Genomic DNA, 15,770 nt, shown 5'->3' with positions numbered 1-15,770 from the left:
ATATCTGTATATCTGTATATATGTAGCAAAAAAATCTGTATCAAAAAACTAACGGAAAACATTGAAAGAAAGGTTTATTTTCATTTCGAATTTATTGCTCATATTTATTGTTTGCTTAAGTCGATATAACAAAACAAATCTTAAAAAAAGTTTTCGTATAATAAATTGTATGATGTTTATACATGGTTTTGTTGAACGCTGATGAATGCGGAATTATCGAAAAGTATCCCAAAAACATCCTTAGCAGGAATAGAGAAGTGAGGTGACATTTCATATGGTTCAACATTTTTATAAATCAAGGTACATATCTTCATAACTCAACGATAAAAAAACAAAGTTTATTAAATAATAAGAAGGAAGACAGAGAAAATGAACTTATTTAATTTAACATTTAAAAACAAAAAATATCTTTAAATTCTGTATCTTAGCTGAAAATCTGTAATTCTGTATATACAGATTCTGTATCTGAAATTTGGCGTGAAATCTGTAAAATACAGAATATTCTGTATATGTATGTGGCAACCATGAGAATGACTAATATTTTAGTAGAAAATATTATTGCTGTACATTTGAAAAATTCAACAAGACGATGAGTGTGCACAAGATGAAAATAAAAAAGTACAAGATGAAAAATTCATCGATCGTGAGTTCAAAACTCAGGGCCCTCATTGACCATCTTTGTGTTGTTACAGAATAGCTACGTCCATGCAACAATCATCAGCGATGGAGATCGATCCACGGTCGAAATAAGATCGATTCATCCATACAACTGCTCTGCCCTGCAGACACATCGGGCTACTGTTCTATAAATAACTCAACAATGATCAATCAACTGTCTCCGCTGTCCGGTGGTCCAACTGGATAATGGAAGAACAGAAAGAATAACTCTTACGCCTAAATGGCTACTGTGTGAATGTACCATATGTAATGGTATAGAAGGAATACTGGCGAATGGCAACTGTGTTATGTGCTAATTATAGATATGATAACCATGTGACATGTACACGATTAAAATTCGGCTCTGTTACAGCTAAAATGCTAATGAGCCTTAAATAAATAAATGGGATAAAAAAAATTAAAAAAAAAAGATGAAAAATTCGGCAAGTAAAAAAACAGGTCCGGGCAAGATAATGTGTTTGAGCGTACGAGTCCTTCAGACATGTTTGACATTTCTCTGTATTTTAAACATATACGTAATTTAACACGAAGGAAGTTATCATTAAATTCATGTCCAAACATGCTCCTAATATTTTACTGTATAACAAGTTTGTCCTTAGGTTGCATTTTCATATGCGTTTTGAAATACGTGGGAACTTGAATGATAATGTTCTCAACTTCTAATTTAATTCAAGAACTTTTTTTTATTATTTCAGGAAACTTGAAAGCGAAGGGGGAAAATGTTATTCAATTTATTATAGACCCACAGATTTTCTCTCCAGCTTGACGAGTCTACATTTCCCAGCAATGAAGCTCGGTTGTTAGGGTATGTCCGATATATTAAAGATGAAAATACGTGCCAAGAAATGATTTTTGCTACATGTATGAAGACTGATACCAGAGAAGAATCGATCGGGGTTTTTTTTTACCGAAAAAGCTATTCCATGGAAGCACGTTGAGACTGATGGTGCACCATCTATGGTTGGACAGCATTTAGTAGCAAAAAATCTCTTAGCCCTAGATCGCATTAGTCTTTACTATATGTTATGAGTGCTATCAAAAACCTTCGAAGCAATTCTTTGAAAACTCGATTATTTGCTCAGCTATATGAGAAAAACGACGAAATCTTTATTCGGCTACTTCTACACCCTGGAGTTCGCTGACCACCAAGAACCCCTTGCCTAGCAAGATTTTCAGCTTTTTTGAATTTGTGTTTCAGCTGCAGGGTGACGATTTCAACTTGATTGAAACAATATCAATAATATCGGCCCTTCTGACAAAACTTTCAAAACAAAAATTAAGCAGAAGATAATATTCACAGTTTTCGCATTTGTCAAAATTATCACAAAAGCTTCAAGACCATGTTATATTATCATATGTCACTCACTTGGACGCATTACACAAGGATTTTACTAAAATGTTTTTAGATCTTCAAAATTTTCAAATTCCTCAATCGATAATAAATCAGTACTATATCACATCCTTGGAATGAGACTAGGTGATAATGCAAGAAAAGTTTATTATCATCAGCACAGATGAAGCTGGAGTAGAACCAAGGTTGTCATATGTTCTAGATATAACGAAACATTGAAAAACAGTACCCTGCGATGTAAGACATTGCTGAAAAATATCTTCTCGTTTTTCCATCATCATACTTTGAAATCAACGAACGCGGAGATTTAAGACTTTAACTAACCAATATTGAACCGTATTTTGATATTTTGGTAGTTGTGGATAGATTGGTTTGCGATTTGAATGTTTTTATAGTTTGTGGGTAATTCGCATTAATAATTATTTATTACACTTGATATTTACTAAATCTTATCTCTATTTATTTTGTTGAATATTATGAGAATTTTTTTTTCTGTATTATAGTGACTTTCAACACTTTTGGCTGGTTTGCCACATTACTTTCATTTGCTGGAAGAATGTTGGGAGTGTGAATTGAACGCTTGACCTTTTGCGTGAGAGGTGTAGATGTTATCACTACGTTAGATCGCCTCTGTGAAAAAATAATGTCAAGTTTATTCATTTAACCGACTGCAATGTTTTCAAATTGATAATTTTTCAGTAAGAAAAAAAAACTAAATATAGGATTTCCAAAAAAAAATGGCTATGGGGGTCTAAGGTATGACTTAATTATGGAAAAGGGGTCTCTTGTCCAAAACAGTTTGAGAACCTGATCTAGTATATGTCTATGTGCAGATGGTTGACCAAACCGATTTTATACACGGTTCATCGTTAATAACGACGTGACCCCGAGCTTCGTCAGGTTCCACGTATATAATTTCCGGGTTCGTTGTTTGACCATCATGTACTGCCATTTAGAATTTTCATCGTCTTGTAGAACAAAAGCCCGATGCGTTTAATGGCTCGCTGCACTGCTGTGTGTGAAGCTCTCTACTTGCACCCGACGTCTTGGATTGAGAGCTTTTGCTTGAATGTGCTGGCCATTTGTCGTTGCTGTAGCTTCCGGCTTCCAATTTCTCTGTGATTCGTGCTTTTGCTGACAGTCAATGAGCGTTCTCCGATCACATTTAACAAATTGCTATTTACGCTAGCGAAATTTTTTAAAACTCTTGCCTGGACGCCATTTTGAACTGGAGAGCAATTCTTTTTCATTCTGGAGTGGCAAGCTCTAGTGCAAATCGGTAGAAATGTCTTTGAAACGTTAGACAGGGGGATTTACCGTTCTGAATCATATTTCGGACAGCTTTACATTTCAGAAATTAACTTTAATGAATGCTTAATGCCCTAATGATGTAACTATAAAAAAATATCACAATTGATTCTTTAGAGTAACCCTTAAGTTAAATCATCAAGGCATTAAGCATTTCAAGTTATCATTACAGAGTGTCCGAAATATGATTCGGAACGGTACATCTCAAATCATTGAATCCCAAAAACCCCAAATCATATCAAAATTGTCGAAACTTTGTAGTTTGTCACGTGGTCTGAGCTCAAAAGTGCCCGCTCAACCCCGCACTCCCCCAGGCGAGTCGCATCTTTATCACAGCCGGCTACCGCGCGTCTTCGCGCAGAGGCGAACCTTTTGACCCAGGTGATGTAGTGGCGGTATAAAAACAGTGTATAAAGACGAGACATCTTTTAGTTCTCATTTGAATCTTCAGCGGGATATTGCTCTTCTCCTTGTCGTCACTGCCATTTTTGGGGAAATCGGACTCGCTCCTCCCCCTCCTATATGTATTGGATAGACGCTCCATCGAAAAATTGTTATCAGTGTGCGGGTTAGTTCGCGACTCCGGGAAACGGGATTCCGATCGAGTTCTTAGGAAATTGAAAACGCGCGAAAATTACCTACAGAAACTGTATGTGAGAGAATCTAATATTCAAGGAGTACAACAGCATCAGGTGTAACTGATTACTCAAGGATATTCGGAAGCAGAGGGAAAGAGAGAAAATGGTGAGTGCAAACGATTATCGTGCGCGGTAAATGGCAGAGGTTAAAGCGCAGAACCTTGCAAGGATATTTCTGGTTAAATGGTTAAATGTGAATCTGTCGACACTTGCCCTGGGAGTAAACAGGTGGTAAAAAGCCAGTTACCGAAGAATTGCTGTCAATAATTAGTGTGATTGGTGGCAGTGAATGGATATCTTGAAGACAATATACGTACTGATTTACGAGTGAACACTTGAACCTTGTTTATCCTAATAAACGCTGCAGCATATATAGGTGCAATTTTTATTGCCCTGGTGATGTATTGCTATTAAGCGTCGATCCTGCCCATCTTTGCTTGCCGGATAGTAATCCGCGTATTGTTGATGTGTGGATCCACTGTGATTACTTTTATGCCTCTCATTAATATTATGCAACTCATTCAGCTGCTATGTGTAATATTTTCTTCGTCTCATGTATTTACGCTCAGTAAACAAATCTTCTTCGTGCGGCTATATTCGTCTGAGCTGTCGTAAACCTTTGAGACTCCCTCTTTTGGTAATTCTGGATAAATTCAGTCATCAGCGAATTTAAATTCGCGAAATGCTCGTTAGCCATTCTTGGCTACCATGAACAATTACAGAAATCTGTTTTTTTATGGTACCGTGGAAAGTGGAAAAAATATATTTACACCAACGCACACCTCGGAAAGCTTGTATTTATTTTTAGTAAAGGACATGAAAGGTAGACAGGTAACTTCATGAAGTACGAGGGTCGTTCGAAAAATAAGTTTCAGTGCCTCAAAAATTGCGGAAAAATAGAATTAGGAAAAAAAACAAGGTGATTTTCGTAATCTACGTTTCATTTTCTATTTTTCTACATAATCGCCGTAACGTTCGAGGAATTTTTTCAATTTTTCATTTCTTTTTGGGTGTTATCGAATCGTTGACCGCCGAACACCTGTTTAATCACCGTACTATTGTGAAGGCTTGGACCTATTAAGAACCGCGATTAAGAACAAAAGGCCAGGTTTATTGACGAAAGGAGTGTTCCTCATCCACGATAATGCGCGGCCTCATTCTGCTCGCGGAACTCAAGAGCAATTGAGAAAATTCAAATGGACTGTGTTCGAGCATCCTCCTTACTCCCCAGACTTCGCCCCAAGCGACTATCACTTATTCCCGGTGATGAAACAGGCATTCGGCGGTCCACGATTCGATAACACTGAAGAAATTCGTGACGCTACTGGACGCTACGCACTTCGCGCTCGGAATAAAAAAAAACACGTGCCAAAAATTACTCGAACGTTACGGCGATTATGTAGAAAAATAGGAAATAAAACGTAGATTACGAAGATCACCTTGTTTTTTGTCCTAACTTTATTTTTCCGCGATTTCTGAGGCACTAAAACTTATTTTTTGAACGACCCTCGTACTAAGCAATGAACGATAACAAAAACCAATCATTGATTAAACTTTTAAAAATTTTACCGTTCGAGTTTATTACTGGTTATTTTTTATTTGTTTTCCAAATAAACCTAGATTTTTATAACTTACTAGCTGTACCCTGCCACGCTTTGCTGTGGCACATTGTGGTTGCATGGTTGAGTTGAATTTTTCATTTTTTTATGTTGTAACAACAATCCTAGATGCGTTTGGTTGTTTTGTATATTGTATCATAGTTTGAGCTCAATCGGTTCCGTACTTTTCGAGTTTTTAACGTGTACACAAACAAACAGAACATTTTTATATATATAGAGATAGATGAGGGGAATCCATAAAATCACTTCGGAACACAATCTCAGTTCATAATTTTGTCAAACACGTGGAAAGAAGATGTTTCCATCACATAGAACATATATTCTTTGCTGAATAGTCGATTTTCATTAGAAGCTCAATTTCAGAAACGTACTCTGGTCATATATAAAATCATTTTTCTTTCAATTTTCCAATTTTTTATGCCGTAACAACATTTCTTGAAGTGTATTGTATATTATGTCCAACTTTGAGCTCAATCGGTTCCGTACTTTTCGAGTTTTTGACGCGTACACAAACGAACAGACCATTTTTATATATATAGAGACTAGCTGACACGGCAAACGTTGTTCTGCCATATAAATTATTTGTAGAGAATACTTTGGGTGTTGGATAGAACATAACCAATGTATTGTAAGCGTGTTTGAATGTTTTTACGATTCGATTGAAATCAACTCTTGCATTCTTGAATCCGTTCGACTCAAATTCAATCAAATGTAGCAACCTTGTCTTGTCGAAAAATAAACGTCAAAATAATTCATCCGTATTCGTGAAGCAATTTACTTTCAATCAGACTGACAGACCCGAAAGCAATTTTGGGAACGTGAATGGAAATTGTCACTGACCTTAACTTAACTTTTTTGTCTATAAATTTCCTTGCATTTTCACCAAAACTTTATCTATAACATAAAATCATCTTCAGACACAATTTTCGTTCAAGATATTTGATATGTGGAATCAATATTCATTAAGGGGGTATTCTAGTGTGGAGACACGAATTTCGGACGTTTTTTCGAGCTCCGTAAAAATAAAACAAAAAATATTTTTACTATTCGTTATATCATGATTTGTTCATCTATCTTTTAATGATAAAACAAAAATTGAACGGAGAGAAAATATTCATATAACTAGAATAGTTAAGAGCTGATGAAGTGAGATGGTTAAAAAAAAAGATGTGTCATGGCGTACACGATTCCAGCCCTTCTGCCCAGCCCACGATTCCAGCCCTTCTGAAACAAAAAAAATCGAACAGATTCTGAATCAGTAAAGATGCCGCTATCGCATGAACATCGGACAAGTCAAAGAAATGTTTTTTGACAAAGTGACGATCGTTTGAAAAACAAAATGCGTTTTTAAATGTTTTTTCTTACGTTTCCCGATTTTTTAAAAATAGTAAAATTTAAAAAAATATTATTTTTTAGAGGTTCATGCGATAGAGAGATGCCTGCAGATTGTATCCATATAAATTCGACCGGAATCGGTTCAGTAGAACTTGAGATATCGTATACGCCAGTTTGAAAAAAACTAGTTTCGAGAAAAACGCGTTTGAAGTTCATTATTATGGCTGTACCTGGTTAGATATCGCATCTCTAAAGTGGTTTGAACTCGGTTAATAATAATATTATCGATATGTCCTTTCTAAGGTATATTCTTGAATGACTAAACCACAGAAATATGAAGGAAAAATGTTTTAAAAGCGTGTTTATTCCTCCCGAATATCCATTTTGTATTTTTGCTTCACAGAATTGGAACACGGAGCTCAATTTGCACGTATTTGCACAACTCGATTGGACTCGAGTCGAACGGATTTCAGAATGCAAAAAACTAGAATAGCCAATTTTCACAGGCCTCTTGTGTGGCTAACTTCTGACTACCTAGCTAGTTCGCCATGGACAAAAACAGGTGGTAGTCACTTGGTGCAAAGTCCGGACTATACGGCGGATGCAAAAGAACCTCCCATCCGAGCTCCCGGAGCTTCTGGCGCGTCACCAAAGAAGTGTGTGGCCTGGCGTTGTCCTGATGGAAGACAATGCGGCCTCTGTTTATCAAAGATGGCCTCTTCTTCATGAGTGCTACCTTCAAGCGGTCCAGTTGTTGGCAGTACAGGTCCGAATTGAGCGTTTGGCCATAGGGAAGCAGCTCATAATAGATTATTCCTTGACAATCCCACCAAACACACAGCAGAACCTTCCTGGCCGTTAATGAGGGCTTGGCCACCGTCTGAGCCGCTTCAGCGGACTTCGACCACGACCGTTTGCGCTTCACGTTGTCGTAAGTGACCCACTTTTCATCGCCAGTCACCATCCGCTTCAGAAACGGGTCGATTTTGTTACGATTCAGCAGCGATTCACATGCGTCGATACGGTCAAAGGTGTTTTTTTGCGTCAACGTGTGTGGCACCCATACATCGAGCTTCTTTGTGAATTCAAGCTTCTTCAAATGGTTAATAACGGTTTGATGACTTATCCCCCGCTCTTGGCCGATGCTACGACTGCTACTATGCCGGTCTTTCTCGGCTAATTCAGCGATTTTGTCGCAATTTTCGACGACAGGCCTTCCGGAGCGTGGTGCATCTTCGACGACCTCTACACCAAAACGAAAACGTTGAAACCATCGTTGTGCGGTGGAAATGGAAACTGTATCGGGTCCATAATCTGCACAAATTTTATTGGCAGCTTGAGATGCATTTTTGTCTTTGTCATAGTAGTACTGTAAAATATGTCGGATTTTCTCTTTATTTTGCTCCATATTTGCGACACTATAACTCACGAACGACTTACCCAAACAAAACACTGTCAAGGACTATATTATAGCGCGCAAAAATACCATTCCAACAAGCTATAGTATGACTCGATACAATGAATACAACTAGAACTACGCGCTTACAACGACACCTCGCCGAAAAACCGCAGGACTTTTTTGACAGCCTAATATTATTTCAAAATGAGTAATGATGTTCATAATGAATGGAGTACCTGTGGCAGGATCACGTTGTCTAATTTTTATGCAATATTCATCTTGTTCTTTCAGAACAGAACAGGGCATTTTTCGTCAAAAGAATTTTTTCTGACTTGCATTGTGGTCACACACATTCCAGAGCTTGCCAATCAGAATACATCCAAGGCGTCTTGTTTGGTATAGAAATCTCAACTAAGTAGTACTAAGAATGATGTAAGTAATACTACGATGAGAAGGCGAACGTTAGTGGTATTGAAGAAGAACATGGAGAGAGCTGAATGTGCGCATGAGACGATGTGCGTTAACGATGAATTCCAGATTATTGTTTTTTTCTTCGAATCACAATTTCTCGGGTCATTGTGCAGACACCTTCTATGATTTTAGTAACGCTTGCGCACTGAATCTAAACACGTGCTCCCCAGCAGACGTTTTATCAGAACTGATAACAATAACGTGATTGTCATTTTGTAAACCGAGCAAGTGTGATTTGAAATATTTCAATAATTCTTTGTGCTCATTCAAAAATACTTCCAACTCGCCGGCGATACGCCTGGCTTTAGCAAAGTAAGGTTACTTGCGAATGCTTGGATGAAAGTTCGATCTAGCGCCATGTGTCATTTAACAACATAAATAAATTCGTTCTGTTTGAAAAAACAAAATTTAACAAGAAAAAAATTCAGATTTTTGACGTAGGACTACGTCTTACATTAAGGGTGCAAAATCAGAAAACAGGTCACGTTTTTATGAAATAAAGTTAACGTTAATAACTATTTTTGCCGCGAACGGACTTTAACGATTTGCATACCAATCGAATCGGAGATTTTCTAAGATGTGTTTGATATGCTATAGATTACAATCCCATAGTCTGTATATGGTTTAAGTTGATTAAAATTGGAAGCATTCCCATTTCTCCATACATTTGTTCTGTCCATTTGTGTGCTTTCCCGAACAGAGCTGTCAATAACGGGCAACTTATGCAGCTGCTAGAATAGAAACAATGAAGGGGGATATCGAAAAGAGAATATTTGCGAAGTAAACTCCACCCCTGCATAGTGAGTAAACTGTCGCTAGCGTAGTTAGGGTGCCAATGAATGTATGGGAAAAAATCGAGCTTTTAGGGTTTAGGGTTTTAAAAAAGTTACCCTATACAAAATGTTCACCACCTCGAAAAAAACACCCTATGCCGAAGTTCAGCTCAGTCGCACTTAAGGGAAAGTGGCGCAAAGTTTGAGTTTTGACGTAGAACTACGTCTTTCAGGAGGGGTGCCAAATCAGAAAACAGGTCACGTTTTTGTGAAATAAAGTTAACGTTAATAACTATTTTATCTGTAAACGAATTCTCATGAGTTGCATACCAATCGAATTGGAAATTCTCTAAGATTTGTGTGATATGCTATACATTACAATTCGCTAATCTCTAAACGGTTTGAATTCATGAAAACTGGAAGAATTTCCTTTTTTCCCATACATTTGTTCTGCCGATTTGTGTGCTAACCCTACCCGTATTTCGGATGCTTATAACTAGAACATTTCTTAACAGATCGGAAAGATGTTTGCATCAATTGATAGGAAATATTTCTACGCGTTTATCGCAATTAATAAAATGTTATTTTTCATGAGATGAACAATTGAATAACTGTAAAATATTAAGCGTTATCTAAACGCCCTAACTGCACAGTTTTGATTGGCCCGATTAACGGTTACCCCAACAGAGACTTCAAAATCAATGTACCTTTGGAAATCCCCTTTGCAAATGTACATGCAAGTTGGGGTATTTTTGTTCCCACTGAGCTGTGTTCCCCTAACACGGACTTCAAAATCAATGTGCCTAGGGGAATCCGCTTTGCAAATACATGCATGTCGCGGTCAATTTTGGTGTTGAGTACTTTTGTACTCGCTTGTCGTTATGCAGACCGTAATATGTTTCCTTAAAACGAACTTTAAACTGAGTAGCCTGGGAAAATCGTTATTTCAGATACTAGAGATGAATGAACTTTCGCGGTTCGAGAACTACGTAAACATGAGATGTGCAATAATTTGAGACGGAAATGTAAAATACAATGACCGTTTGACAATTTTTCCGTTCGAAATATAGAACGTTCACCAAATTAATTCGTAACGAAGAACATAATATATTACAAAAATTCCGATGCATTCCGAAATAATATTCGAAGTGGTAAACAAGTGGATTGCATAATATAATTCCGTAGTTCTACGTCGAAAATATGCGATCGTGTCTTAGATACAACCCCTTACAATTTTTTTTCTGCATAGAAGCACTCTAATCCGTATTAAATATTTAGTAATCGGTATCCTAGCAATATCGTATATAGTGTACAACCTATTCTCATGATTACCAAGTTTTTTTGTGCACAAATTCATCAAAATCGGTCGAGCCGTTTCGGAGGAGTTCGGTAATAAACACCGAGACACGAGATTTTTATATACATAGATTTCCCCCTTCGATTAATTTTATTTTCTAAAGCTTGTAATGTAGATCCAATTTATTAGTTTCAATAACAATATCTATATTTGAGACTTCCAATATGACTAATTGGTGGCTGCTGTGGCCGAGTGGGTAGTGACATCAGTACAATTTAAGACAATTTATTGGTTTTGCACTGGTACACGCGTATCTCTGATTATAGTACACAAGGTCACGATGGATAGAGTTGTTTGTGCAGAAATAAATATTCCTGTTGTTTTGTCAAATTCATAACTTCGCCAGTTCGTGGAACTGATTCGATTTTCAATCGAATCGTAAAGACAAAAAAAGTGAACGAATATAAAGTCTCACATTATTCCCCTAAAAAGCTGGTGCGTTTTTATTTGCAACAAATCAACTCACGGGGCGTTCTTCTATTGGAAAGCTGGATTTTACCTAAAGTGATTCTTGTCGATTAAATTTTTCGGCGCGATGAAAGATAAATAAAAGATTCAAATGGCAAGCATAGCATATATACTAATGACTACGACAGGTTGGCAAATTGAAATGTCCGTTGGGGGTGGTAATCATTTATTGTTCAGCTGATTTGAACTGCAATGGCAATAAATCAAATTGATCTAAGCTTCGGTCAAGGCGATCAGTTTTCATGTCATGAAAACATATTCAAATGAATAAATTCACTAAAAATTCTATGAGAATATCAGTATATAAACGAAGCGAAGGGGTGAAACTCGTGAAGCCCGCCCACATTCCCGAAGAAATGATGATTCACTAAACGTTTCCAATTCGCTTCCTACGTCCAAAATTTGCAGACATTCAATATCTAGAAGACGAAAGCCCGGTGGAGATTTCTAGAAAAATTCACAATCAGAATATATTCAAACATTCAGAAACCCGCCGATCGATACCTGTTTCGGAACCGGTTGGAGTATCCCAGTGCTCGGAAAATATTTAGTCTGCCCGCCGACATTATGAGACATCATTTGCTATGCAAACCACGTGGAGAAGGTATGAACAGGGTGAGTATTTTTTTTTTTCAAGCCGTGATCATATTTTATCGACGCACATTCTGGAACCCGACAGCTCGGCGGCGCGAAATCATGATGATGTTTGGTTAGGTTTTTAGCTAACGGAAAGCAAACGCAGAACGACGAAATTCTGCTGTGGATTTTTGCACGTCGATCCTAATTGTGTACCTTGTGGTTGGCGTCGTTAGTGAGAACTCTTATGCGTTCGATAACTGTTAGGGAAGGTCGATATTATCGAGAGCGAAAATAACCTTCTTAATCATCAAGACACGCATTCATTAGCCGCGGTCGGGTAGAGTTCTCCTTGAGAAGAAATTAGAACTGTGTCTTGAAATTATATAAACTAACACCTTGCTGAGACAATGAAAACGCAGCTATGTTTTTATTACACTTTTTTTGCGAGGAGAATAATCAATGATCTAAATCCTTGAACTATCGGGGTAACCTAGTAGATGTTTTCCATGCGAAATAACGGGAGATTTTTTGGGCTGTATGGTTTTTTTCCAAGGCGCACTGTTTTTGACAGATCACTTGTGATTCGTGCTATGTGTCAAAATTAAAGTTGTGTAGTTCTCATTATGTTTATTATAGAATGGTTTACAAACAAGCAACGCTTACGAATCATTGAATTTCATAATCAAAATCAATGTTCTTATAAAAAAAATTGTCTTCAACGATGAAGCACATTTTCGATTGAACAAACATGTTAATAAGCAAGATTGCTGTATTTGGTCCAATGAGCAGCGACAAGCAATACAAGAGCTCCCCATGCATTCTAAAAACGTACTACACTGCGTTTCACTACTATAGAACCACTCATTTTTTCTGAGCTCCCTGGGATATGTGAGAAGTCGGTTGAATTGAAGTATATAGTGTAGGATACAACAACTATCTTCATTTATAAGACTGACCATTTCAACTTTATTGTTGTGTTCAGGCGCACTACGCTAAAAAAACACTAACAATAAAAACACTAAAAAAACTATAATTCCTGTGTTTCATAACTATAGAACCAGATGGAAAAACTCTCACTCCTTTACAAAATTAACGTCAATTTAACATGAATTACGAAAAGCTCCTAATTCAAAGGTCATCTTTAGTTCTCAATCAGTTCAAATAACCCATGGTATCTCGTTCTACGCAGAGGATATTGCTCGTTTAAGTTCTTCAAATCATACTGCTTATGAACTGCATCTACTATTCGTACGATCACTGTTCTTTTTTTTCCTTTATCAAAATAAATTAGGCTGGACAGCTGAGCTAAGTTTGGCCAATCAACCATTATACTATAATACATAACATAAACTTAATGATAAAAAAAATAGCTTTGAGGAAACGATTACCCGCGGCTTACTCGGGGTTAGTTCCAAACACACTCACACACATACTTTCCGAACAATCGATAGCTTTCATTCTCGCATACAAAAGAATGGACAAGGGAAGGGGAACTAACTACCTTATACTAACTAATACTATGCATCATTTCATAATAATACATCATTTCATGATGAATTCGTGTAAGAGCTTCGTGGTTTGAATGTTCTTGTTTCCAAGAATACCAGCTCATAAGTTCTTGTTAGGGTTTTGATCTGGTAAACAAGCTGACCAGTCTAGAAATTGAAGCCATGTCATGACCTTCCGTATTTTATGAATTGATGCCAAATTACCCAATTATCGCATTGCTATTGATGCAAAATAAGCAGTAAATGATTCTGAAGTACTTCGTTGCACTTCTGACTGTTCATTCGTGTTGATGGTAAAGCTATCTAAACCAGGCTTTTTTGAGAAAATTCTCCCCGAACCATAAAAATCCTATTTTCAAAGCTGCGAGTCCAAAAACTAATTTGGAAGCTAATCCCATTTCACTATTTCAGGAGAACTTCTCTGATAAAAAGAAATTCAACTTGAATAGAATTTCTTCATACTGGAAGGATTTACAGAGTTTCATTTATTTTTTCAACTCGTAACTTTGCAGGCGACAGTTTGATGGTTTGGGGAGAATTTTCTCAAAAAGGCCTGGTTTAGATAACTGATAAAGCACTGGAAATAGTACGTTACATATTTTCGGCAACTTTCTCATATTTTTGTTCAAATGTACTAACATTTAACGGCAAACAGGCTGCCAAATGGTAATCTGTCAAACGAGAGCGATGTTTTGTTCTGATTGTATTCATGGTAGAAAATCTTGTTCTCGGATATAAGTATATCCGAAAAAAAAAACGTTTTCGAAAATGCACATTGCCATAAACATGAATACATTTTCTCGCAAAAAAATTCAAATGATGCTCTTGATTTCAAAAAAAATATATCACAATTAAAATTGTTGATTTAATTTTCAATTGCTTACTTTTAATTTTATTGATTAACTAGCTCACCCGGCAAACTTCGTCCCGCCTAAAATTTGTTTTTTGTTATCAATACCTTCAAACATTCACATTTTCTTACTATGAGCAGGTTCATGAGTCCAATCGCAGAACTGTTCATTGATTGATCTTTTAATCGACCCCGTTGATTTTATCTTTTACTATAAAATTCCTAGTATTTCTAACAAAACTCATCATTATAATATCAGATTATTTTCAGACACAATTCTCGTTCAAGATTTTTCAAATAACTTGCAAATAACATGTTTTTCGGTTACATAGAATAAATGTTTTATTCAGAAAATATGATAGAATAAAGACAGCCCTAAATCGGACGATTCCTTCCTTGAGTTCTGCTCTTATCAACACATCCGGTGATCCTTTTTTTGTATAGATAGAAGAAGATATAGGAGCGCGTTTCATCACATTGATATCCATTTCCAGTTTCGAACAAAGATCAATTTTGCTAGCGCAAACATCAAATGGACTAACAGCACTTGTCACTATGTAATTGTAGAACATATGGGAATTTAATTTTCCGAATTCTCCCTTTTTCCTTCAGAGTTTTCCGAAAATTTTCAATTGTCATGTTTGGAGGGGTGTCATACCATCATAGAAACATTTCTCATACCCAAAAACCCTCACATCCCAAATTGTGTTTGATTAGTTGTCGAGTTGTGCAGAATTTTGTGTTTCGTTTGCATGGCAGCCCCCCTTAGAGAGGGGAGAGGAGTGTATTCACCATAGAAACGTTTCGTGCCTCGTAAAACCTTCACATGCCAAATTTGGATCCATTTGCTTGATTGATTCTCGAGTAATGCAGAAGTTTGTGTTTAATTTGTATGGCAGCCTCCCCTTGCATCTTAGTACCTCCACATGCCAAATTTGGTTTCGTTTGCTTGATTAATTCTGGAGTAATTCAGAAATTTGTGTTTCATGAGTAGCTCCCCCTTAGAGAAGAGGGAGGAGTATCTAACCACCGTAAAAACATTTATTGCAATCCAAAGCCTCCACATGCCAAATTTGGTTTCATTTGCTTGATTAATTCTCGAGTAATGCAGAAATTTGTGTTTCGTTTGTATGGCAGCCCCCCCTTAGAGAGGGGTATGGAGAGTCTAACCATCATAGAAACATTTATTGCACTTTAAAACCTTCACATGTCAAATTTGGTTTCATTTGTCTGATTAATTCTCGAGTAATGCAGAAATTTGTGTTTCATTTGTATGGCAGCCCCGCTTGAAGAAGGGGGTGGAGAGTCTCACCACCATAGAAACATTTATTGTACCCTAAAACCTCAATATGCCTAATTTGGTTTCATTTGCTACAATAATTCTCGAGTAATGCAAAATATGTGCTTCTTTTTCATGGAAAACCCCCCTTAGAGAG

General features: G+C 36.9%; 1 protein-coding gene across 1 annotated transcript in view; it reads left to right on the top strand.

Annotated features, from left to right (window-relative positions):
- The first annotated feature begins 3,762 nt into the window (after window positions 1–3,762).
- LOC129770228 (mucin-2-like) overlaps window positions 3,763–15,770 on the top strand; it is a 63,701-nt gene continuing 51,693 nt past the window's right edge. The window contains exon 1 of the mRNA XM_055772926.1: window positions 3,763–4,081. Coding sequence (XP_055628901.1) covers window positions 4,079–4,081 — 3 coding nt within the window. The 5' untranslated portion in view covers window positions 3,763–4,078. The remainder of the gene's footprint in view (window positions 4,082–15,770) is intronic.

Source organism: Toxorhynchites rutilus, chromosome 2 (assembly GCF_029784135.1).
Source record: "Toxorhynchites rutilus septentrionalis strain SRP chromosome 2, ASM2978413v1, whole genome shotgun sequence".
Taxonomy (NCBI): domain Eukaryota; kingdom Metazoa; phylum Arthropoda; class Insecta; order Diptera; family Culicidae; genus Toxorhynchites; species Toxorhynchites rutilus.
The sequence above is the reverse complement of the archived record's forward strand: the minus strand, read 5'-3'. Positions and strand labels throughout refer to the sequence as shown.